The sequence below is a fragment of the Bufo bufo genome, chromosome 10 (genome assembly GCF_905171765.1).
Source record: "Bufo bufo chromosome 10, aBufBuf1.1, whole genome shotgun sequence".
NCBI classification, from domain to species: Eukaryota; Metazoa; Chordata; class Amphibia; order Anura; family Bufonidae; genus Bufo; species Bufo bufo.
In genome coordinates this window covers 48,781,911-48,805,575 of record NC_053398.1, presented here as the reverse complement: position 1 = coordinate 48,805,575, position 23,665 = coordinate 48,781,911, and the positions used below count along the sequence as shown (strand labels likewise).

General features: G+C 45.0%; 1 protein-coding gene across 1 annotated transcript in view; it reads left to right on the top strand.

The window, feature by feature from the left end:
* The window catches only part of LOC120980289 (synaptotagmin-2-like), a 60,996-nt gene that overhangs the window by 23,908 nt on the left and 13,423 nt on the right, over positions 1-23,665 (top strand). The window contains exon 6 of the mRNA XM_040409291.1: positions 22,982-23,093. Within this exon, the coding sequence (XP_040265225.1) occupies positions 22,982-23,093 (112 nt within the window). The remainder of the gene's footprint in view (positions 1-22,981; positions 23,094-23,665) is intronic.

The following is a 23,665-nucleotide window of genomic DNA, read 5'->3' as shown; positions in this document are numbered from 1 at the left end:
ATGCCACATAGATGTCTACAGAACCTGTTCTATTAAACGCTTATACAAGTAGAGCCCCCTGACATAGTGGAGAGGGTGTCAGCAGTAAGTTTGTGTTGACGTCACTGATTATTTTGCCCTTCCTCTGATCCGTCAGAACAATAACTCCCAAAAAAGGATCCTGTCTGTGGAGCATCCGCCTTCACTCGGTCAGCATTTGGTCAGTAATCCATCAGTATTGCTAATGCCCAAAAAAACAACAGTGGATCCAAAACAGAGATGACACTTGAATGGAATATTTGCATGTCTTCTGTGATTTGTAACCACTCCTGCTTTTGGCTACTAGATCATAAGCCAATTCTGATGCGAAATAGGGACCATGTCATACAGGCCTTACAGCTATTACATAGACAGGATCCCTTGTGCGTCTCATTTTTCCTTCCTTCTGACAGATCAGAAGAAGGGTCAAATAAATGATGATGTCAACCAGGCCAAAAAGGCAAAATAATGGCCCAGTCATGGAGTGGGAAGGGTGGTAACAGCATGAGAAGTCCACAGAGTGGCCCAGTGACATAGTGGTGAGGCGGCAGCAGCATCAGGAGACCACAGAGTGGTAAGGTGGTAGCAACATGAGGAGACCTCAAAGTGGCCCAGTGACAGAGTAGGAAGGTGGGGGGCAATACCAGTACCCGCTGAAGATGGTGGATGGCAATAGGAGCACCTGGCAGCAGGTGTGGCATCAGGCGGGTGGCAGCATCAGAATAGTTGCTGAAGCAGGTAGCCAGAAGAAACGGGTCTCTTTTGACAAAGTGTAGGTGTGGCATCATGGATGATCTAGTCTGATGCATCAGGCACTGGTGTTTGAAAATCCTGGTTGATCCACGCCTGATTCATCTTCACAAAAGGTCAGTTTCTCCACATTTTGGGTGGACAGGCGAGTTCTCCTTGGGGTAACTATGGCCCCTGCCGCACTAAACACCCGTTCTGATGCCACACTGCTGGCTGGGCAGGAAAGCTTGTCCAGGGCAAACTCGGCCAGTTGTGGCCACAAATCAAGTTTGGCTGCCCAGTAGTCATGGGGATCTTCAATGTGTTGTGGCAGGGTGCACTTCAAGTATGCCACAACCTGCTGGTTCAGGTTCTGCTCTGTCTAGCTGCTGGTGAGTAGTTTCTTCAGTAGGCGGGTAAGGAAAACTGCTCATTAGCGACTCTAGACTTAAGTTACTGCTGCTGGAGCTGGTACTGCTCCTGCCCCCCCCCCCAGCAGACATGGCAGTAGATTGATAGCGCAGAGGGCCCCCAAGTCAGACCTGCATGAGGATGGGCGATGGCTCAGAAAGGCAACGGCCAACTGACTACATAGGATGTCTCGATAGTAGTTAAGTTTGTCCTCCCTCTCAGCAGGTGTAAAAGGCCCCCATTTTGGACCAGTAGCGAGGGTCTAACATGGTAGAGAGCCAGTAAATATCCCTCTGCCAAATGGTGACAATTCGGTTGTCACTACGCAAGCAACTGAGCATGCATCGGGCCATTTGAACAAGTAACTCAGAGGGACTCCCTGTCTCCATCTCCACTGCATACTGCCACGGTGTGTTTGGGTCCTCTGTCTCATCTTCCTCATCACCCTGTAGCTCCTCTGACTGCTCCTGCTCCTCCTCTCCTGTCACCTGTGTAGAAAAACCAGCCGTTTCTCTACGCATTGCTTGTGCTCGAATGGCCTCCTCCTTCTCTTCCTCCTCCTCCTCCTCCTCCTCCCTGTGGCATTTGATGGCAGTGTGACATTTGATAAATTTGGCAAATATTATGCCAATGCAGACTCGAGCAAAACTGACTTTTTAAAAAGTCCCTTCATGATAAATTTACCCCAATAATGTATTTTTAATGGTGTACTACAAAGCATACCAAAAGCTGGTACCAAAAATTGGTACTTTTTAACTCCTTTAGGACCTTTGTTGTTTTCCATTTTAGTTTTTTTTATCCCTGCTATCCCAGAGCCATACATTTTCTTTTATTTTTCCATTCACATAGCTGTATGGGGCTTGTTTTGTGCGGGACAAGTTGCATTTTTTTATTAGTGCCATAAATATTGTATATGATGTAGTGGGAATCTGAAAAAAAATTCCAAATGATCCAAAATTGAAAAAAAAACATCTGCCATATCTTTATGGGTTTTATTTTTACAGCGTTACATATGTGAATGCACCAAAACCAAAAGTACCTCTGACACAGGTTATCGTTTAAATAAGCTTTATTGATAATTCAGTATTTAGTAAATAATAAAAAAAATGACACTAGTATAACAGTTGGCAGTGATCAGAAATCCATAGAGAATATAGGGTCATAATTAATCCACATTTGTAAATCAAAAAATCAATAAGACAAACCTTGTTCTATTAACTTACTCTGATAACACGTGCAGCAATTTCATAGCTGCCACGAGACATCGGAAGGCCGGATGGAGGAGGAGAACAGGCCGGAAGTCGTTGGGACTTGCATGCCGGGTCACAACGAAGCCCGATGCACACGTCACCACGTGTTGAATCCAGCCTAAACATAACAACTAGGATGGTTATACTAGTTAATGTGTTTTGTGTTTTTTAATCAAAGTGCTTAGATCTAATCAGTAAAATAATATTCCCAATAGCTCCTATTTAATTTCTCCAACACTTTACTATTCTATAAGTACATTTACATATTAACATGATATATTATTATAAAGTAAAAAAAAAAAAAACATCATGATTGCAAAGTGAATATCACAAAATTATTCAAAAATATAATTAATATTAAATGACTACATGATTAATAAAATAGAGAAGTGCAAAAAAGTGAAAACTAAAAATAAACAAATAAAATTGTATCAAAGTGCAGTGTAAAGAGCGATTGAGTGAAGAACAAAATGTGTTGTTATATACATCAGACAAATATGTATAAGAACCATACATAAAAGAATTCATGATGCAAAACCGAAAAAAAATTTGGGGGGGAGTTGACGTGATTAAAAGCCATTCAGATTTTTTTCCTTTATGGCTTTCACCGTAAGGAATAAATACATTTTAATAATTAATAGTATGGGCTATTTGGCATGAGGTGGTGCTAATGTTCTTAATTTTTTTTGTTTATTTTTATTATGGGGAAAAAGGGGTTGATATGTATTTTCACTTTTCTTTACACATATATTTAAATGCCCTTAGGGGATTTAAATATGTGTAAATAAGCTTTTGTTAGATTGCTTGTCCCATATACTGCAATAAATTACCATAGCAGCTTACGGGAGGTGAGCTGTGTTCCTATGGAGGCCTGCAAGCTGCATGCCCCCATAGGAACTAACTCTATAGCAGCCTTGGATCCTTCAGATGACTACTACAAGGAAGGAATGGCTCCCCTGATCGTCACGCGGGGGAGCAGTTAGCACCCTGGGAGCTCAATGCTCCCTGGGAAAACCATCTCAAATGCCGTTGTCACAATTGACCACAGCATCTGAGGGGTTAAATGTCTACGACCAGCGTTATCGCCCTGGGTGTTTCCAGGCGTAATAGATAGCAAATGTATCAGGCTTGATGGCCCAGCCCCTGCCACTCCCACATCACTCTAGTGGTGAGCATTGTGCAAAAATGCCCGTGTGATAAAATCCTGTCCGGCCAAATCCCAGCATGCGTAAATGCCAGGGAGTAGCCGGATTTCTGCTAAATCCCATTATGGTGTCACAGTACCTTCTGGGACAGAGGTTAAAAGATCGGAGAGACTGACTGCACTGAGGTTAACTGACAGTCTCTTGATTCTTAGTGTTGTGGTTTGGTAATGACCACACCTCTTGTCAGGTGCAGCGCGTGGTCATTACTGCATTCCCTACTTAGTTTGGTCTCACACTTCATACCATGCGGTTGATATTCTCTGCTTGGATTTGGAAGAGTTGGTGTGTGGACCTTACCTGTGTTCCTGCTCATCCATTTTCTATAAGATAAGTTGTACTGCTCTTTGTATTTGGTTGTTCCCCTGTGCTTGTTGTTACTAGGCCTCAGGGAGACACTGGTCCGTTCACCTGGGAAGGAACCAGTAGTCTCATTCCCTGCCACCTTCTAGCGCATTTCAGGGCTCCTAGGGTCTAGGTTCCGACGTATGTGTTTTCCCACCTTCAGGGTCTATACATACTGACAGGAGTCACGGTCAGGTTTAGGGGTTTCCTAGGAGGTGACCTTTTCCCTTTCCCTAGCCTTGAGGCCTAGTTCTGTGTCCCTCCCCTGTATTCGTGAAATATGGTCTCTGGGATCTGGTGGGCATGCGGCACTATCAGGGTATGCCTGATCCAGAGAACTCTGGCAGGCTGTTCTCTATGGAACAGGCTGCTGCATTGCTCTGCTGCTTGTGTAAAAGAAGCCGAACGGGGCTGGTGGTAACTTAATCAATGAAAGACAGATTCTGACTTGGCCCTCCAGGCCCTTCTAGATTGGGGAAGGAGGGGCACCAAACTATCTTTTTCCTAGACATGCTGTTCTGAGTTGTTTTCTGGCTTATGTTTCTCAACCTTTTGTCAAAATATTGGCAAGCTCTATAATAAGCTAGGGCTAAATATGTGCAACTTTCTTGTTGTGCGACATTTGATCTAATGATTGTAAATTATGTCACAGTGTGACACGCGACAGTGTCATGTGACTTTTACTCCTTTGACTTTAATGTAAGTTATCTGCGACATGCGACACGCTTGTGATTTGACTGATTTGAATTTGATTAGAATCGTAAATCTAAAATAGTCGCGCTACATCAAGTTGCAGACAAGTTATACATATTTGTTTGTCACATGACTTTTCTGTGACTTGCTGTCACATGGAACATGTTGCTGTGTAGCCCTAGCCAAATGTTACCACAGCTTCTAATTGGTAATATTGGGTAGATTTACTAATAAACTTTGCTAATTTACTAATCAAAATGTACCAAAACATCTGGGCCAGAAAACTGGCATACATGCTTTGTACTACATTTATTGTTTTTCACCTCGTCTGACAAGGGGACATTGTTTAACATGTATAAATGTACATCAAGATTTTGGTGCAAAATTCTGGGACAACTATGTGGTATAAACCTAGCCTAGACAGTCTAAAGATATGGCACATTTATCATCCAGTATCAGACGCTGATAAATCTGTCTAGTCAAAGTTTGCATGGTCTAAAACTACCCATACACATAAGATAACTGTCAGCTGAATGCTTGTTTGGCCGACTGAGGTCTCTTCCGATCCTCCCATACATATGTATGCTTGGCTTAGCTGAGCCTAAATATGTAGTTAATGGGAAGTTATTTTCCCCAACATCTGTTGTTAGGGGACAATCAGGAGGCCCCCATACACATTATAGTTTGGAGGATCTGCTGAAATTGGCGAGTTCAGCTGAAAAACATCTAATGTAAATGACCAGCTTAATGGGAATATGTTATCAAAAGATTCACTGTTAAACCAGGCACAATGTCTTGTAGCGCTACTAGCTCAGCTGAATGTAATGCTACCTTTCACCTGTTGCCTCATTTTCTGAGAATAATTGTAATCAATATGCAAATGAGCAGTTATGTGTACTGAGCGCAGGCCCAAGCCACTGTGTTCACCCTTGGTCTTCCTGCTTCCTCTGCCAGCCCCTCCCTCTCTTTTTTGATTGACAAGACCAGGCTCCTGCATCATCATCTTAGGCTACTTTCACACTTGAGTTCGGGGCTCCGCTTGTGAGTTCCGTTTGAAGGCTCTCACAAGCGGCCCCGAACGGATCCGTACTGCCCCAATGCATTCTGAGTGGATGCGGATCCGCTCAGAATGCATCCGTTTGGCCTCCGTTCCGCTCAGCAGGCGGACACCCGAACGCAGCTTGCAGCGTTTTCGTGTCCGCCTGGCCGTGCGGAGCCAAACCTTACAATGCAAGTCAATGGAGACTGATCCATTTGACGTTGACACAATATGGTGCAATTTCAAACGGATCCGTCCCCCATTGACTTTCAATGTAAAGTCAGGAGTCCCTATTAATGTACCATCGGATCGGAGTTTTCTCCAATCCGATGGTATATTTTAACTTGAAGCGTCCCCATCACCATGGGAACACCTCTATGTTAGAATATACCATCGGATTTGAGTTAGATCGTGAAACTCAGATCCGACAGTATATTCTAACACAGAGGCGTTCCCATGGTGATGGGGATGCTTCAAGTTAAAATATACCATCGGATTGGAGAAAACTCCGATCCGATGGTACATTAATAGGGACTCCTGACTTTACATTGAAAGTCAATGGGGGACGGATCCGTTTGAAATTGCACCATATTGACTGCCCCCTGCTGCCAGGCATGACTGCCCCCTGCTGACCCCCCCCTCCCTCCCCCCCTGTTTTTAACTCATTGGTGGCCAGTGCGGCTGGCCCCCCCTCCCTCCCCCCCCTGTTTTTAACTCATTGGTTGCCATGGTTACCGGCAGGGGGCAGTCATGTACACAGTTCTTTTAGTATATTCTAACTTGAAGCGTCCCCATCACCATGGGAACGCCTCTGTGTTAGAATATACTGTCAGATCTGAGTTTTCACGAAGTGAAAAATCAGATCTGAAAAAAACAGTTATGCAAACGGATCCGTTCTGAACGGATGCAAGCGTTTGCATTATAGGAGACCAGACGGATCCGCTCCGAACGCAAGTGTGAAAGTAGGCTTACCTGGCCCTAACAGTCAAAAATGAGCGGAGGGGGGTGGCAGAGGAAACATGATGAGATGGAGTGCAGAGAATGGCTTGGGCTCACCCTGTGTGAATTTAACTGCTCATTTGCAAATTTCTTAGAATGAAACAGAAAATTGCAAAGTGAAATGTATCATTACATTCATGTTTTTTCTGTGAATTTCCTGCTGAGAGATTCCCTTTAACGCCTTCCTGACATCCGCCGTACATGTACAGCAGATGTCGAATCTTTAAAGATGGTGCCCGCTCTGGAGCAGAGCGAGCATCATGCCAACTGCGTGCCTGCTGTTTCATACAACAGACATCCGGGGCTAATGTCAAATGTGACCATGAAATCTGAGAGGCCAAAAACCCGGAAGGGCATACTTGCCGGGCAGGACCGCCTCCCCCGGGCTGAGATCGGGGAAGGCGTTCCCCTGCAGTAATGAGCCAGAGCCTGTACTAGGCTTTTAGGCTTATTACTTGCAAATTACAATTCAGCACCGAAATAACGTTAGCTCCCAACCAATTGATTGCTGTGTATATCAAACTCAAATCACCACCCCAACACAAGAATACACAGCAATATAATGTAATATTATATATCGCTTCCTCAGGAGTATAAGAGTATTGGTCCAATCAAGAACAACATCCATCCTGCCTACCTGAAATATTATTATACGTTAACATTGATTATACAGTTGCAAAAAAAAGTATGTGAACCCTTTGGAATAATATGGATTTCTGCACAAATTGGTCATGAAATGTGATCTGATCTTCATCTAAGTCACAACAATAGACAATCACAGTCTGCTTAAACTAATAACACACAAAGAATTAAATGTTACCATGTTTTTATTGAACACACTATGTAAACATTCACAGTGCAGGTGGAAAAAGTATGTGAACCCCTAGACTAATGACATCTCCAAGAGCTAATTGGAGTGAGGTGTCAGCCAACTGGAGTCCAATCAATGAGATGAGATTGGAGGTGTTGGTTACAGCTACCCTATAAAAAAACACACACCAGTTCTGGGTTTGCTTTTCACAAGAAGCATTGCCTGAAGTGAATGATGCCTCGCACAAAAGAGCTTTCAGAAGACTTACGATTAAGAATTGTTGACTTGCATAAAGCTGGAAAGGGTTATAAAAGTATTTCCAAAAGCCTTGCTGTTCATCAGTCCACGGTAAGACAAATTGTCTATAAATGGAGAAAGTCCAGCACTGCTGCTACTCTCCCTAGGAGTGGCCGTCCTGGAAAGATGACTGCAAGAGCACAGCGCAGACTGCTCAATGAGGTGAAGAATCCTAGAGTGTCAGCTAAAGACTTACAAAAGTCTCTGGCATATGCTAACATCCCTGTTAGCCAATCTACGAAACGTAAAACACTAAACAAAAATGGATTTCATGGGAGGATACTACAGAGGAAGCCACTGCTGTCCAAAAAAAACCATTGCTGCACGTTTACAGTTTGCACAAGAGCACCTGGATGTACCACAGCAGTACTGGCAAAATATTCTGTGGACAGATGAAACCAAAGTTGAGTTGTTTGGAAGAAACACACAACACTATGTGGAGAAAAAGAGGCATAGCACACCAACATCAAAACCTCATCCCAACTGTGAAGTATGATGGTGGGGGCATCATGGTTTGGGGCTGCTTTGCTCTGTCAGGGCCTGGACGGATTGCTATTATCGAAGGAAAAGTGAATTCCCAAGTTTATCAAGACATTTTGCAGGAAAACTTAAGGCCATCTGTCCACCAGCTGAAGCTCAACAGAAGATGGGTGTTGCAACAGGACAACGACCCAAAGCATAGAAGTAAATCAACAACAGAATGGCTTAAACAGAAGAAAATATGCCTTCTGGAGTGACCCAGTCAGAGTCCTGACCTCAACCCGATCGAGATGCTGTGGCATGAATTCAAGAAAGCGATTCACACCAGACATCCTGTCATGGTCTTACCTTCTTGCTGTTCTCCTTCGTTTGACATGTGCTGGCGGCCATCTTGGTTTCTGGGTTTCTTGTAGCCTTCCACCCTGCGGCTCCTCCTTCCCACTGGGAGGAGCTGGATGCCTAGCTCATATATATAGGAGGTCTGTGGCTTCAGTTCCTTGCTTGGTCCTCCTGTGTTCACATGCTTCTAAGACTGCTGCTGCTTCTGGTTCCTGATCCTGGCTTCGTCTGACTACCCTGCTGGTTCCTGATCCTGGCTTCGTCTGACTACCCTGCTGGTTCCTGATCCTGGCTTCGTCTGACTACCCTTCTGGTTCCTGACCCCTGGCCTCTCAAAGACTCTGCTTCGGTTTCACCATCCGTTTGGACTTTTGCTTTACAGTTTTATTTTCAATAAAGCTTTCTTATTTTCACTTATCTCTTGTTGTACGTCTGGTTCATGGTTCCGTGACATTAGGACCAAGCCATGAATTCTGACGGTACAGGGCCATCCTCGCTACCCATGCTGGTTGCCAGACTTGATCAGCAGGATCACCTGTTGGGTCGGTTCGCTGTGGCGTTGCTAACCCTGCTTGAACGCACGGCTCATTTCGCTCCCGTTGCCGATGGGTCGGTTGTCGCTCCTACTGCCGCTCCGGTTGTTGCGCCAGAGTCTACCCCGACACCTGTTGTTGCGCCTGCGGTGTTTTGGGGTATGACCGGTTCTGCCCCTCTTCCACAGCGCTTTGGGGGAGAGCCAACTCAGTGCCGAGGTTTCCTTAACCAGGTGGGCATTTATTTCGAGTTGCTGCCACATGCCTTTCCTACTGAGAGATCAAAGGTGGGCTTCTTGATCTCGCTGCTCTCGGACAAGGCCTTGGCCTGGGCCAGCCCTTTATGGGAGAACAACAATCCGGTGGTTGCCGAGTTTTCCGGTTTTGTTGCTTCTCTTCGGAAGGTATTCGATGTGCCGGCTCGTGCTGCCTCTGCTGCGAAGCTCCTTATGTCCATCAGACAGGGTTCACGATCCGTAGCTGAATACGCCATTGAGTTTCGTACCCTGGCAGCAGAGGTGGGCTGGAATAATGAGGCTCTGGTCGCTGCTTTCTCTCATGGTCTCTCGGATGCCTTGAAGGATGAGGTTGCAGCTAAGGACCTACCAGTGGAGCTCGAGTCTCTTATTTCTTTCCTGATTTTGATTGACACCAGACTCAGGGAGAGACCTTCCTTTAAGGAGAGCCTGCGGAGGTCTTCTAACAGATTGGCGCCTACGTTTGCTGTCCTCCCGTGCCTCCCTCTCCTCCCACGCCTCCTGGGGATGACTTTTCTGGGGGTGAACCCATGCAGCTGGGGTTTGCTCGCCTGTCCGAGGGGGAGAGGGTACTCCGGAGACGCGAGGGCCGATGCATGTACTGTTGTCTCGGTGGGCATTTTCGGTTGGCATGTCCGAACCGTCCGGGAAAACGCTCGCACCTGAGATCCTGTCGGGGGCAGATCTTGGGTGGAGTCTCCTCGTCCCCGGTTTCCCGTGTTGACAAACCACTGATCACTGTTGTCCTCTCCTGGGTCGGGGGCTCGGTGACGACCCAGGCGTTGGTGGACTCTGGTGCTGGTGGTTTGTTCATTGATAGTGTGTTCGCTGCCGCCAATTCCATTCCTCTGCAGGCTCGAGGTTCCCCACTGGCTCTTGAGGCGATAGACGGCAGACCCCTTCTGCCGCCACACGTGACTCATGAGACCCTTCCAGTGGGGATAGCCATTGGTGCCGTTCACAGAGAGTCGGTCTGCCTCCAGGTTATTTCGTCTCCACACTACTCGGTGGTCTTGGGGTACCCCTGGCTCCAGAAGCATAATCCGACTTTCGATTGGAGATCGGCCGAGATCCTCTCGTGGTCACCGCAGTGTGGGGCTAGTTGCATCCATGGGTCTGTCAAGTTGCTGTGTACTTCCTCGGACTCTCTGTTGCCTCCTGAATACGAGGAGTACCGGGATGTATTCGATAAGGTGCGCGCGGTTGCCCTACCTCCGCACCGCCCATACGATTGTGCCATAGAGTTACAACCTGGTGCCGTTCCTCCTCGTGGCAAAGTCTATCCACTGTCGGTAGCGGAGAATGAGGCCATGGAGGAGTACGTGAGGGAGGCGCTTTCACGCGGACACATTCGCAAATCCTCGTCCCCGGCAGGGGCTGGATTTTTCTTTGTGAAAAAGAAGGGCGGTGAGTTGAGGCCTTGCATCGATTACAGGGGTCTCAATCGCATCACGATCAAGAACGCTTACCCGATACCCTTGATTTCCGAGCTGTTCGATCGCCTTAAAGGGGCCACGGTCTTTACCAAACTCGACCTGAGGGCGGCATATAACCTGGTAAGGATCAAGGCGGGCGATGAGTGGAAGACCGCGTTTAACACCAGGACCGGTCATTATGAATCCTTGGTTATGCCCTTTGGGTTGTGCAATGCGCCCGCAGTCTTTCAGGAATTCATCAACGATGTTTTCCGTGACCTGTTGCAGCAGTGTGTGGTGGTCTATTTGGATGACATCTTGGTATATTCTGAATCCATGGAGGCCCACATTCTGGATGTCAGACGAGTGTTGCAACGGTTACGAGAGAACAAGCTGTTCGGTAAGCTTGAGAAATGCGAATTTCACCGATCCCAGGTAACCTTCTTAGGTTACATCATTTCCGCTGAGGGGTTCTCCATGGATCCTGAGAAGGTTTCGGCTGTCTTACAGTGGCCCCAGCCCAGTGGTCTTCGTTCCCTGCAGCGCTTTTTGGGCTTCGCCAATTATTATCGGAAGTTCATCAGGGACTTTTCCATGCTGGCCAAGCCTCTCACGGATCTGACCAGGAAGGGCAGTAATTCCCAGGTCTGGCCGCTCGAGGCCATCCGAGCTTTTGAGGCCCTAAAGTCCGCTTTTGTGTCGGCTCCGATTCTGTCGCATCCCAACCCTGGGTTGCCCTTTGTCCTCGAGGTGGACGCGTCTGAGACGGGAGTAGGCGCCCTTCTGTCTCAGCGTAGAACACCAGAGGGTCCTCTGCTTCCTTGTGGGTTTTACTCCCGGAAACTGTCTTCCGCGGAGTGCAACTATCAGATTGGTGACAGGGAGTTATTGGCCATCGTGCAGGCCCTTAAAGAATGGAGGCACTTGCTCGAGGGTTCGGTGGTCCCGGTTCTCATCCTGACGGACCATAAGAATCTGACCTACCTTTCTGAGGCCAAGAGATTGACACCACGTCAGGCCAGATGGGCTCTGTTCTTGTCACGTTTTAATTACGTGGTCTCCTACCTACCCGGTTCCAAGAACATCAGGGCGGATGCCCTATCACGGCAGTACTCCGAGCTGTCCAGGGAGGAGTCGATTCCGACTTCGGTCATACCTCCGAATCAGATCCTGGCCGCCATTCGCACCAGCCTGACCTCTCCCCTGGGTGAGCAGATTTTGGCGGCTCAATCTGGTGCTCCCTCTGGGAGACCCAACGGCAGATGTTTTGTGCCTGAGGAGTTGCGCACTCGGTTGTTGCGAACCTACCATAACTCCAAGACCGCGGGGCATCCTGGAAAGAATCAGCTGTCCTGGGCTGTTTCACGTCTGTTCTGGTGGCCTTCCCTACGTTCCGACATCGCCGCATATGTAGCGGCATGCTCCGTTTGTGCCCAGAGTAAGTCCCCTCGGCACCTTCCGTTGGGCCTTCTGCAACCCATAGCCACCGGGGAGCGCCCATGGTCACACCTGGGGATGGATTTCATTGTGGACCTCCCTGCATCCCGAGGCCATACGGTCATTCTCATGATTGTGGATCGGTTTTCCAAAATGTGCCACTGTGTTCCTCTCAAGAAGTTACCCTCTGCACAAGAGTTGGCCACGATTTTTGCCAGGGAGGTCTTCCGGTTGCACGGTTTGCCCAAGGAGATTGTGTCGGATCGGGGGAGTCAGTTTGTGTCCAGGTTCTGGCGCGCCTTTTGCTCCCAGTTGGGGATTCATCTCTCCTTCTCCTCGGCCTACCACCCTCAGTCCAATGGGGCCGCAGAACGATCCAATCAGGCCTTGGAGCAATTCCTTCGTTGCTATGTCTCCGATCACCAAGACAATTGGGTTGACCTCCTGCCTTGGGCTGAGTTTGCCAGGAACACGGCGGTGAACTCTTCCTCTGGGACGTCTCCCTTCATGGCCAATTATGGGTTCCAACCTGCCGTGTTACCGGAGGTATTCTCTCCCCAGGATATTCCGGCTGTGGAGGATCACCTTTCCGTCCTACGTGCTTCTTGGGTACAGATCCAGAAGTCCCTTGAGGCCTCTGTGCAGCGCCAGAGACTCCAGGCTGATCGCAGACGAGCGCCTGCTCCTTCCTACCAGGTCGGAGACCGTGTATGGTTGTCCACCCGCAACCTCAACCTTCGAGTGCCCACTCCCAAGCTGGCGCCTCGCTTTGTTGGTCCCTTCCGAGTGCTTCGCAGGGTAAACCCGGTAGCCTATGCCCTTGCGCTTCCTCCTGGCATGCGGATCTCTAACGTGTTTCATGTCTCCCTGTTGAAGCCACTGGTGTGTAATCGTTTCACTTCCTCGGTTCCTCGGCCTCGTCCGGTCCGAGTGGGCAATCGTGAGGAGTATGAGGTGAGCAATATCCTGGACTCACGCCTGGTCCGCGGTCGGGTGCAGTTTTTGGTCCATTGGCGTGGTTATGGTCCAGAGGAGCGTTCCTGGGTTCCCTCCGCAGATGTCCATGCTCCTGCCTTGCTCCGAGCCTTCCACGCACGCTTCCCTCAGAAACCGTTTTTTGCTCCGCGGAGGAGGGGCCCTTGAGGGGGAGGTACTGTCATGGTCTTACCTTCTTGCTGTTCTCCTTCGTTTGACATGTGCTGGCGGCCATCTTGGTTTCTGGGTTTCTTGTAGCCTTCCACCCTGCGGCTCCTCCTTCCCACTGGGAGGAGCTGGATGCCTAGCTCATATATATAGGAGGTCTGTGGCTTCAGTTCCTTGCTTGGTCCTCCTGTGTTCACATGCTTCTAAGACTGCTGCTGCTTCTGGTTCCTGATCCTGGCTTCGTCTGACTACCCTGCTGGTTCCTGATCCTGGCTTCGTCTGACTACCCTGCTGGTTCCTGATCCTGGCTTCGTCTGACTACCCTTCTGGTTCCTGACCCCTGGCCTCTCAAAGACTCTGCTTCGGTTTCACCATCCGTTTGGACTTTTGCTTTACAGCTTTATTTTCAATAAAGCTTTCTTATTTTCACTTATCTCTTGTTGTACGTCTGGTTCATGGTTCCGTGACACATCCCAAGAATATTGCTGAACTGAAACAGTTCTGTAAAGAGGAATGGTCAAGAATTACTCGTGACGTTTGTGCACATCTGATCTGAAACTACAGGAAACGTTTGGTTGAAGTTATTGTTGCCAAAGGAGGTTCAACCAGTTATTAAATCCAAGGGTTCACATACTTTTTCCACCTGCACTGTGAATGTTTACATGGTGTGTTCAATAAAAATATGGTAACATTTAATTCTTTGTGTGTTATTAGTTTAAGCAGACTGTGATTGTCTATTGTTGTGACTTAGATGAAGATCAGACCACATTTTATGACCAATTTGTTCAGAAATCCATATCATTCCAAAGGGTTCACATACTTTTTCTTGCAACTGTATATGAATTGTTAGTTTGTTTGTTTTTTTACACATATTTACATTTTATTTGACACATGAATTTATGCATTTGAAGTATTTTTGGAGAAGTTTAGAGCACTGAGCGTTCGGTCACTGTCAGTTTGCATGGTCACGTTTGCTGCACTTTGCACTTTAATGTTTATATATTCATTCATATTTTTATATATATAATTTTATAAATTTAGGAATAATGATGTATCACCATTATTGATATAATTATGGTATGCAATCGATATAGGTAGTAATCATGTGTTACTAACATTAACATAATTATGGTATGTAATAGATATAGGGATAATCATGTGTTATTAATACAAACATAATTATATCATGTCATTGTCATCGGGAGTCATTATGTGTCACTAATATAAACATAATTATGGTATGTGATATATAGTGGGTGTCATGTAGTTGTTTTGATTATTTTTATTGAGTTTGTATTCACTGACATTTCATTATGGGCATATATAAGGTTTTATTTGTTAACAACAATTGTGATTGATTTTTTTTATAAGTCAACTCATATATATTATTTACAATCATGACATAACTATGCATATTTGGGCATTTTTTTTAATACTGTTGGTTGGATGTACATTGATGGTCAGTGCATCACTCCAGCTACCGCAATGCTGAAGTGTATGATGCTTTACGCAATCAGACGTCTGGAGGGGGTGGATCGGGACTTGCTTTCCACGTTGGTGCGCATGCCGGATATCCGGCCTGGGTACATGCATTCCGTGGTTAGCACTTCTGATCCACCTCCTCCCACGATATATCTACACATATATACGTCTGAGCTGGCGTTTCTTCTACTATGAACTTCAGTTTCTTTCCCTTTTGTCCTATCATTTTTTATATCTGCTTTCCACCATCTGTGGGTTGATCTTTAGGTGAATAACTAGTAGGCGTTCGCTTATCAGGAACAGGATGTGACGTCATGCGTCCCAGTGTGGAACGCAGGCCATATCTATACTTTAAGCACATGTGCAGGCATAATCCCAAAAGGTATTTCCACATTTGTTTTTGATTTTCCAATTAGTAGGGTATATAAGGATAAGGAGCACATTATACTCTTATCCCCTGAGGAAGCGACTGCGAAACGGGACTACATTGGTCGGTATCATATTATAGTATTACTCTTTGATGAATTGTTTATTTTTATTACACTAAGCACTTTATTTGTCATTGATATGGGAATTTTTTCTCTGACCTACACTTTTTCCAATAAGGAGGGTGCACTTTGCAATGCGGGGTAAACTTTATGCCCCTCTCTCTCATTGGTCTAGGTGGTGCAAAAGGAATTTTAACTTGAATACCTTTCATCTAGGGGTTTTATATATTGACTTATGACTAGGGTTGAGCGAACCCGAACTGTAAAGTTCGGGTTCGTACCGAACTTTAGGATTTTTCGACCCCGGACCCGAACCCAAACTTTTCAGTAAAAGTTGGGGTTCGAGTTCGGTGTTTGGTGATTTAATGGCGCTTTCTGAAAGGCTGCAGAGCAGCCAATCAACAAGCGTTTAACTCTTGTGCCCTTAGATGCCATCACAGCCATGTCTACTAAAGGCATCGCTGTGATTGGCCAGTGCAGCATGTGACCCAGCCTCTATATAAGCTGGAGTCACGTAGCGCTGCATGTCACTCTGCTCTTACTAGTGTAGGGATAGGATGCTGCTGCTGTGAGGGAGAGAATAGGAAATAATTTGTTATCAGAAGTGCTTGTTAACTCAGCAATATACAGCAATTTTGTTTTGTGGGTGCAGTGCACCATTTTTTTTACCCTGCCCTGAGCCCAGTGACACATAAAGAAAACTTTTATCCGTCTGTTAGGTGGGCATCGGCGGACATTTTTTGCAAGTTCAGTGTACCAGCACAGCATATGTGCATTTGTGACAGTCAAATACAAGCTTTAAATACTGCCGTTATATTCAGGCTTTAAAAAACACCCATTTTTTGCAAGACCCTTTATTTAGGGCCTTTGCTGCATTTCTGACAGTCCAATACAAGCTTTAAATACTGCAATTATATTCTGGGTTTAAACAAATTGTTGATATTAGCTCCATTCCCCTGAAGAAGCCACATGTAGTGGTGAAACATGTTGGGGGAGCTTTTGTCTTAGTTTTTAGATTAGGTGTAGGTAGGACTAAGTGTCATAGCACGGAGTGACTGCAGACTCATCTGTGCTTTGATACTAGTGGTGGAGAGTCGCACTAAAGAGAAAGTTATGGAAAACAAAATGACTTATTGCGACTGAATTGAAGTGTTCCTCCAGCATGATGTCCATCTAGGTGAACAAAGCACACCGTTGAATAAAAAGAAAAAGGGGGATGGACGGATGCTAGGAGGCAGTATATATGGGTGAAGTAACCCTTATCTCAGCCACTAGCGCCCTACCGCACCTAGAATTTTAAACTTTTCCTTTGTTCTCCCGTTTTATATTTCTAATAAATTAAATAAAATAAACCTTACGTTTTAAACTGACCAGAAACGGGAGCTTATTAGTCTAGGCAACTAGGCTATTTGAATCAAATTATAATATTGAATATCCCGGGTCCAAAGGGTCTTTGAAAAATTATTTAGGGTTTAAAAAAACACCCATTTTGTGCAAGTCCCTACATCTGGGGCCTTTGCTGCATTTGTGACAGTCAAATACAAGCTTTAAATACTGCAGCTATATTCAGGGTTTAAAAAAACACAAATTTTTTGCAAGATAATACATTTTGGGTCTTTTGCTGATTTTGTGACAGTCCAATACAAGCCTTAAATACTGCAGTTATAGTCTGGGTTTTAAAAAACACCCATTGTGTGCAAGATTCTACATCTGGGGCCTTTGCTGCAATTGTGACAGTAAAATACAAGCTTTAAATACAGCAATTATATTCTAGGTTTAAATAAAAACACCCATTTTGTGGAAGTCCCTACATCTGGGGCCTTTTCTGCATTTGTCACAGTCAAATACAAGTGTTATATACTGCTGTTGTATTCTGGTTTTAAAAAAACACCCATTTTGTGCAAGACCCTACATCTGGGGCCTTTGCTGCATTTGTCAGTCAAATACAAGCTTTAAATACTGCAATTATATTCTGGGTTTAAAAAAAACACCCATTTTGTGCAAGACACTACATCTGGGGCCTTTGCTGCATTTGTGACAGTCCAATACAAGTGTTAGATACTGCTGTTATTTATATTCTGCTATTAAAAAAACTCCCATTTTGGGCAAGACAATACATTTGTTGACTTTGCTGCATTTCTGACAGTCCAATACAAGCGTTAGATACTGGTGTTATTCTGGTTTTTAAAAAACGCCCATTTTGGGCAAGATAATACATTTGCGGCCTTTGTTGCATTTGTGACAGTCAAATACAAGCTTTAAATACTGCAGCTATATTCTGGGTTTAAAAAAACACCTATTTTGTGCAAGACCCTACATCTGGGGCCTTTGCTGCATTTGTCACAGTCAAATACAAGCGTTAGATACTGCTTTTATATTCTGGTTTTAAAAAAATACCCATTTTGGGCAAGATAATAAATTTGTGGCCTTTGCTGCATTTCTGACAGTCCAATACAAGCGTTAAATACTGCTGTTATATTCTGGTATTAAAAGAACACACATTTTGTGCAATACACTACATTTGCGGCCTTTGCTGCATTTCTGACAGTCCAATACAAGCGTTAAATACTGCTGTTATATTCTGGTATTAAAAGAACACACATTTTGTGCAATACACTACATTTGGGGCCTTTGCTGCATTTGTCACAGTCAAATACAACCAGTCAATACTGCAGTTACATTGTTGGTTGACAAATTAAATTTTTTTGTGACCGTGAAGTAATTGTATAAAATTCGCCTGTCACACTATTGTGTGACCTCAAGAAATTTTTCCTCTTTATGACACCGGCACTGCCTTACTGTCAGTGAACTTAATTGTTGACTATTGGCGGTTGTTTACATTGTCGCCTGACATAAACCATCTGTTAGTTTGGTGGGTGAACGCAAAGAATGAGGAGAGCGTCAAATAAGGGATGTGGCCCCGGTCATGGTGCTGCTGGTGGAGCTCCTGTTGCAGGGAGAGGACGTGGTCGATCTGTGCCAGCTACACGCACAAGTGAAACACCTTCCTCAGGTGCGAGTAGCCGACAGAACCTTCAGCGTTATTTGGTAGGGCCGAATGCGGCTCTACGAATGGTGAGGTCAGAACAAGTACAGGCGATAGTAGATTGGGTGGCTGACAGTGCCTCCAGTTCCTTCACATTGTCTCCCACCCAGTCTCCTGCTAAAAGATCAGAGTTGGCACCTGCAGCCCATGGCCATCAGTCTTTCACCTCACCCTCTTGCAAATCAGCCAAGCAGTCTGAGCCCCAAGTGATGGAGTAGTCTCTTCTGCTTTTTGATGACTCTGCTAGCAGGGTTTCCCAGGGCCATCCACATAGCCCTGCCCCAGAAGTGGAAGAGATTGAGTGGACTGATGCCCAACCACTTATGTTTCAGGATGAGGACATGTGAAGACCACCGCAGCACGTCTCTGATGATGACAAAACACAGGTGCCAACTGCTGCGGCTTTCTGCAGTCTGCAGACCGACAAGGAGGGCAGGGGTAAAGAGTGGGTGACAGGGACCTAATTTTTGTAAAATTGTCTGTTCAATTGGTGGGTGACATGAACACAGTTTTTCCGTGAATAAATCCCTGCTCTGTATAGTTGACAGGGACCGAAATTTTTAAAAGACGTCTGTTCCATTGGTGAGTGACATTAACCCATTTTAAAAAACTCCTGCTCTGCATAGGTGACAGGGACTTCAATTTCTAAAATTCGTCTTTAATTGACGCGCGCCCCCTCCTTTCGTTCAATCCTTCCGCTTTAACAACTTGTCCCACATTTCCGTTCAATCACATAAAATTTCATCCATTGACCTCCCTTGGATATGCTATCCCTTTCTCAGGCTCCCTCTCCGGCCTGTAACCCTGATTCCCCGCTACCCGTGATCACCATGGCAGGCGCAGAAAAGAACATCGAAAGTTGATAGAGAAGATATCCAATTGGATCGTGGACGTCACTGGGACGTGTGACATGGTTGTACTGACTGATGGGCTGCCCCCTTCAACTTCTGGGTCTCCAAATTGGCCACATGGCCTGAGCTTGCCCTTTACGCCTTGGAGGTGCTGGCCTGCCCTGCAGCCAGTGTTATTGTCTGAACGTTTGTTTAGCGTGGCTGGAGGGGGTTATCACAGGTTATATTTCCCAATGTTTTTGGGTGTACCCTAATTTAAACAAAAAAAAAATTAAAATTAAAACCAAAAACCAGTGTTGGCTACCTCCTCCTCCTCCACCGCCGCTTCCACATCCACTGCCTCCTCAACCTCCTACTTATGTATTTTATGTTATTTTAAGTCATTTCCCTATCCACATTTGTTTGCAGAGCGCTTGCCATGCTCTTAACCACATGTTGCTGCCATTTGCAGCCCTCTAGCCCTTTCCATGACTTTTTTAGAACCAATTTAGTGCTCAAAAGTTTGGGTCCCCATTGACTTCACTGGGTTTCGGGGTCAAGTTCGGGTCCCGAACCCGTCGAACCCAAACATCCAGGTGTCCGCTCAACTCTACTTATGACACTTTATACAGTCAGGTCCATAAATATTGGGACAGCAACACAATTCTAACATTTTTGGCTCTATACACCACCACAATGGATTTGAAATGAAACAACAGACTGTCAGCTTTAATTTGAGGGTATTTACATCCAAATCAGGTGAACGGTGTAGGAATTACAACAGTTTGCATATGTGCCTCCCACTTGTTAAGGGACCAAAAGTAATAGGACAATTGACTTCTCAGCTGTTCCATGGCCAGGTGTGTGTTATTCCCTCATTATCCCAATAACAATGAGCAGATAAAAGGTCCAGAGTTCATTTCAAGTGTGGTATTTGCATTTGGAATCTGTTGCTGTCAACTCTCAAGATGAGATACAAAGAGCTGTCACTATCAGTAAAGCAAGCCATCATTAGGCTGAAATAACAAAATAAACCCATCAGAGAGATAGCAAAAACATTAGGCATGGCCAAAACAACTGTTTGGAACATTCTTAAAAAAAAGGAACGCATCAGTGAGCTCAGCATCACCAAAAGACCTGGAAGACCACGGAAAACAACTGTGGTGGATGACCGAAGAATTCTTTCCCTGGTGAAGAAAACACCCTTCACAACAGATGGCCAGATCAAAAACACTCTTCAGGAGGTAGGTGTATGGGTGTCAAAGTCAACAATCAAGAGAAGACTTCATCAGAGTGAATACAGAGGGTTCACCACAAGATGTAAACCATTGGTGAGCCTCAAAAACAGGAAGGTCAGATTATAGTTTGCCAAACGACATCTAAAAAAGCCTTCACAGTTCTGGAACAACATCCTATGGACAGATGAGACCAAGATCAACTTGTACCAGAGTGATGGGAAGAAAAGAGTATGGAGAAGGAAAGGAACTGCTCATGATCCTAAGCATACCACCTCATCAGTGAAGCATGATGGTGGTAGTGTCATGGCGTGGGCATGTATGGCTGCTAATGGAACTGGTCCTCTTGTATTTATTGATGATGTGACTGCTGACAAAAGCAGCAGGATGAATTCTGAAGTGTTTTGGGCAATATTATCTGCTCATATTCAGCCAAATGCTTCAGAACTCATTGGACGGCGCTTCACAGTGCAGATGGACAATGACCCAAAGCATACTGCAAAAGCAACCGAAGAGTTTTTTTTAAGGGAAAGAAGTGGAATGTTATGCAATGGCCAAGTCAATCACCTGACCTGAATCCGATTGAGCATGCATTTCACTTGCTGAAGACAAAACTGAAGGGAAAATGCCCCAAGAACATACAGGAACTGAAGACAGTTGCAGTAGAGGCCTGGCAGAACATCACCAGGGATGAAACCCAGCGTCTGGTGATGTCTATGCGTTCCAGAGTTCAGGCTGTAATTGACTGCAAAGGATTTGCAACCAAGTATTAAAAAGTGAAAGTTTGATTTATGATGATTATTCTGTCCCAATACTTTTGGTCACTTAACAAGTGGGAGGCACATATGCAAACTGTTGTAATTCCTACACCGGTCACCTGATTTGGATGTAAATACTCTCAAATTAAAGCTGACAGTCTGAAGTTAAAGCACATCTTGTTTGTTTCATTTCAAATCCATTATGGTGGTGTATAGAGCCAAAAATTTTAGAATTGTGTTCGATGTCCCAATATTTATGGACCTGACTGTATGTGGTCGGGTTTTCTTTATTCCTGTGTATGTATGTTGCTAGTACTGGATTTTATATAGTTGTGTATATTTGAATAATAAAATATGTGTTTTATACATTTATATTGCTGTCTATTCTTGTTTTGGGGTGATATTACAATTCAGGCCAGAAGATGGCAGCCCTGAATTGTGATATACCGGTCTTTGTATATGGTAATAGATACAATTCTATTACTTTATACAAATTTTAATCTAATGATTGCATGTTGGGGTCTACTTGGGGGTCTAAAAAAAAGTTTAAAAAAAAGTAAGGTGTTAAATATTAGACAAGATTAGTAAATCTGCTCCATTGTCAACTCTTTTGCATTGTATCCTTTGCAGGGAAAAGCTGTAACCTCTCTTAGGACACGGTTAGTACCTGATAGTGTGAGCAGTTTTTGTACTTTAAGGCCTCATGCACACGACTTTATGTATTTTGCGTTCCACAAAAATTGCAGATGACATCCGTGTGCATTTCGTATTTTGCAGAAAGGAACAGTACTATCCTTGTCCGTAATGCGGACAATAATAGGACATGTTCTATTTTTTTGCGGAACGGACATACAGAAATGAAATGCTCACACAGTAACTTCAGCTTTTTTTGCGGACCCATTGAAATGGTTCTGCATACGGTCTGCAAAAAAACCCGGAACGGACACGGAAAGAAAATACGTTTGTGTGCATGAGCCTTAATAAAAAGGTTTTTGTGTTTAATAAAACTCTTAATCCATCCTCTGCTGGCATCTGCTGTACCACAAGTCTCTTAGTAAATTTGTGTAGGTCCATGTTCTAGAACTGAATGTTCAGTGACCGAAGGGGAGGCATAGGGAAAAGAGGATGGAAACTGTGGTTGTGAGAGGGTTAGTAGTTCACAGTAGCAGTCCTTTCTGGATGGAGGATGCACCCGTTCCTCACTTAGGCCACACCCTAGATCAGTGATGGCTAACCTCCGGCATTCCAGCTGTGGTGAAACTACGACTCCCAGCATGCTCCATTCATTTCTGTGGAGTTCTGAGAACAGCCAAGCAAGTGTGCATCCTTACCACAGCTGGAGTGCCGGAGGTTAGCAATCACAGCCCTAGATGATGCAATCAGACTACTCAGCTCCTTTCTCAGAGGGAAAATGGAAAAACCTTCCTTCTTTTGAGTAGGGCACAATATCTAGGCTGCGTCACCTATAGACAGCTCTTGGGATCATGCAGAAAGCATAACACAAAGCATTAACTTATTTATTTGCAGTTGTGGGGTAGTACACACGTGTTGCATTTGTTACTTTATGATGACAAAATTCTGGCATACATGATGAATGTCCTCTTATGTTTATAAGAGATTTTGAAAGCTGGTCAACCTGGGACTTGTCTAAGACTACATTGCTGTTGGGTCATTCAAATGAAAATTTTAGAGGGAAATTCTGTTTTATAGGCCATAAGATAATCTTGTTTTCTTTCACTTACAGGACATTATTGGAGAGGTTCTATTATCACTGAAATGTCTACCTACCGCACAGAAAATAGAAGTTGGGATACTAAAGTTCAGATCAAGTTCCTCTAACATCATTAAGGAGAGAGGTATGTATTAAAATCGAAGACTGAGCTATGATGTATTAGATTTAAAGGGGTTGTCCGAGTTATTTTTTTGTTCTTTCTATGTTCCTAACTGGGCAAATGTAACAGCTTTCCAATTCACTCACTTTATCTCCAGTGGCTGGTTTCTCAGATTTCACTGAGGGTCACATGACCTGTGATGTCAGCTTCTCTCCCTGCTCTGATAAAGGTCGTTTACAAGCCTGTAAACGAGACGGCACTGTGCTGGCCCCGCCCCCCTCCACTGCCGTCTGCTCTGTCCTAGGATTCTTAACCCCTTCAGCTGCACATACTGGCTAGCTGCAGCAGTGACAATTCTGGGCACAGGATCTGACAGACTAGAGAGAGCATTGCACAAGAAGGTAGGGGGAAGATCCTGTGTGTATTAGCAGTGTCATTATACAGGTGGCACTTGTAGTTCTACACTTACAAGTTGCTGTTTTCTCCCAGCACTCAGGGCAGCTCTTGTATCCACTCCCTTAGCAGTGTGATTATACAGCTGGGACATGTTGTAGTCCTACACATACAACATGCTGCAGAGTCTCCCAGCAGGCAGA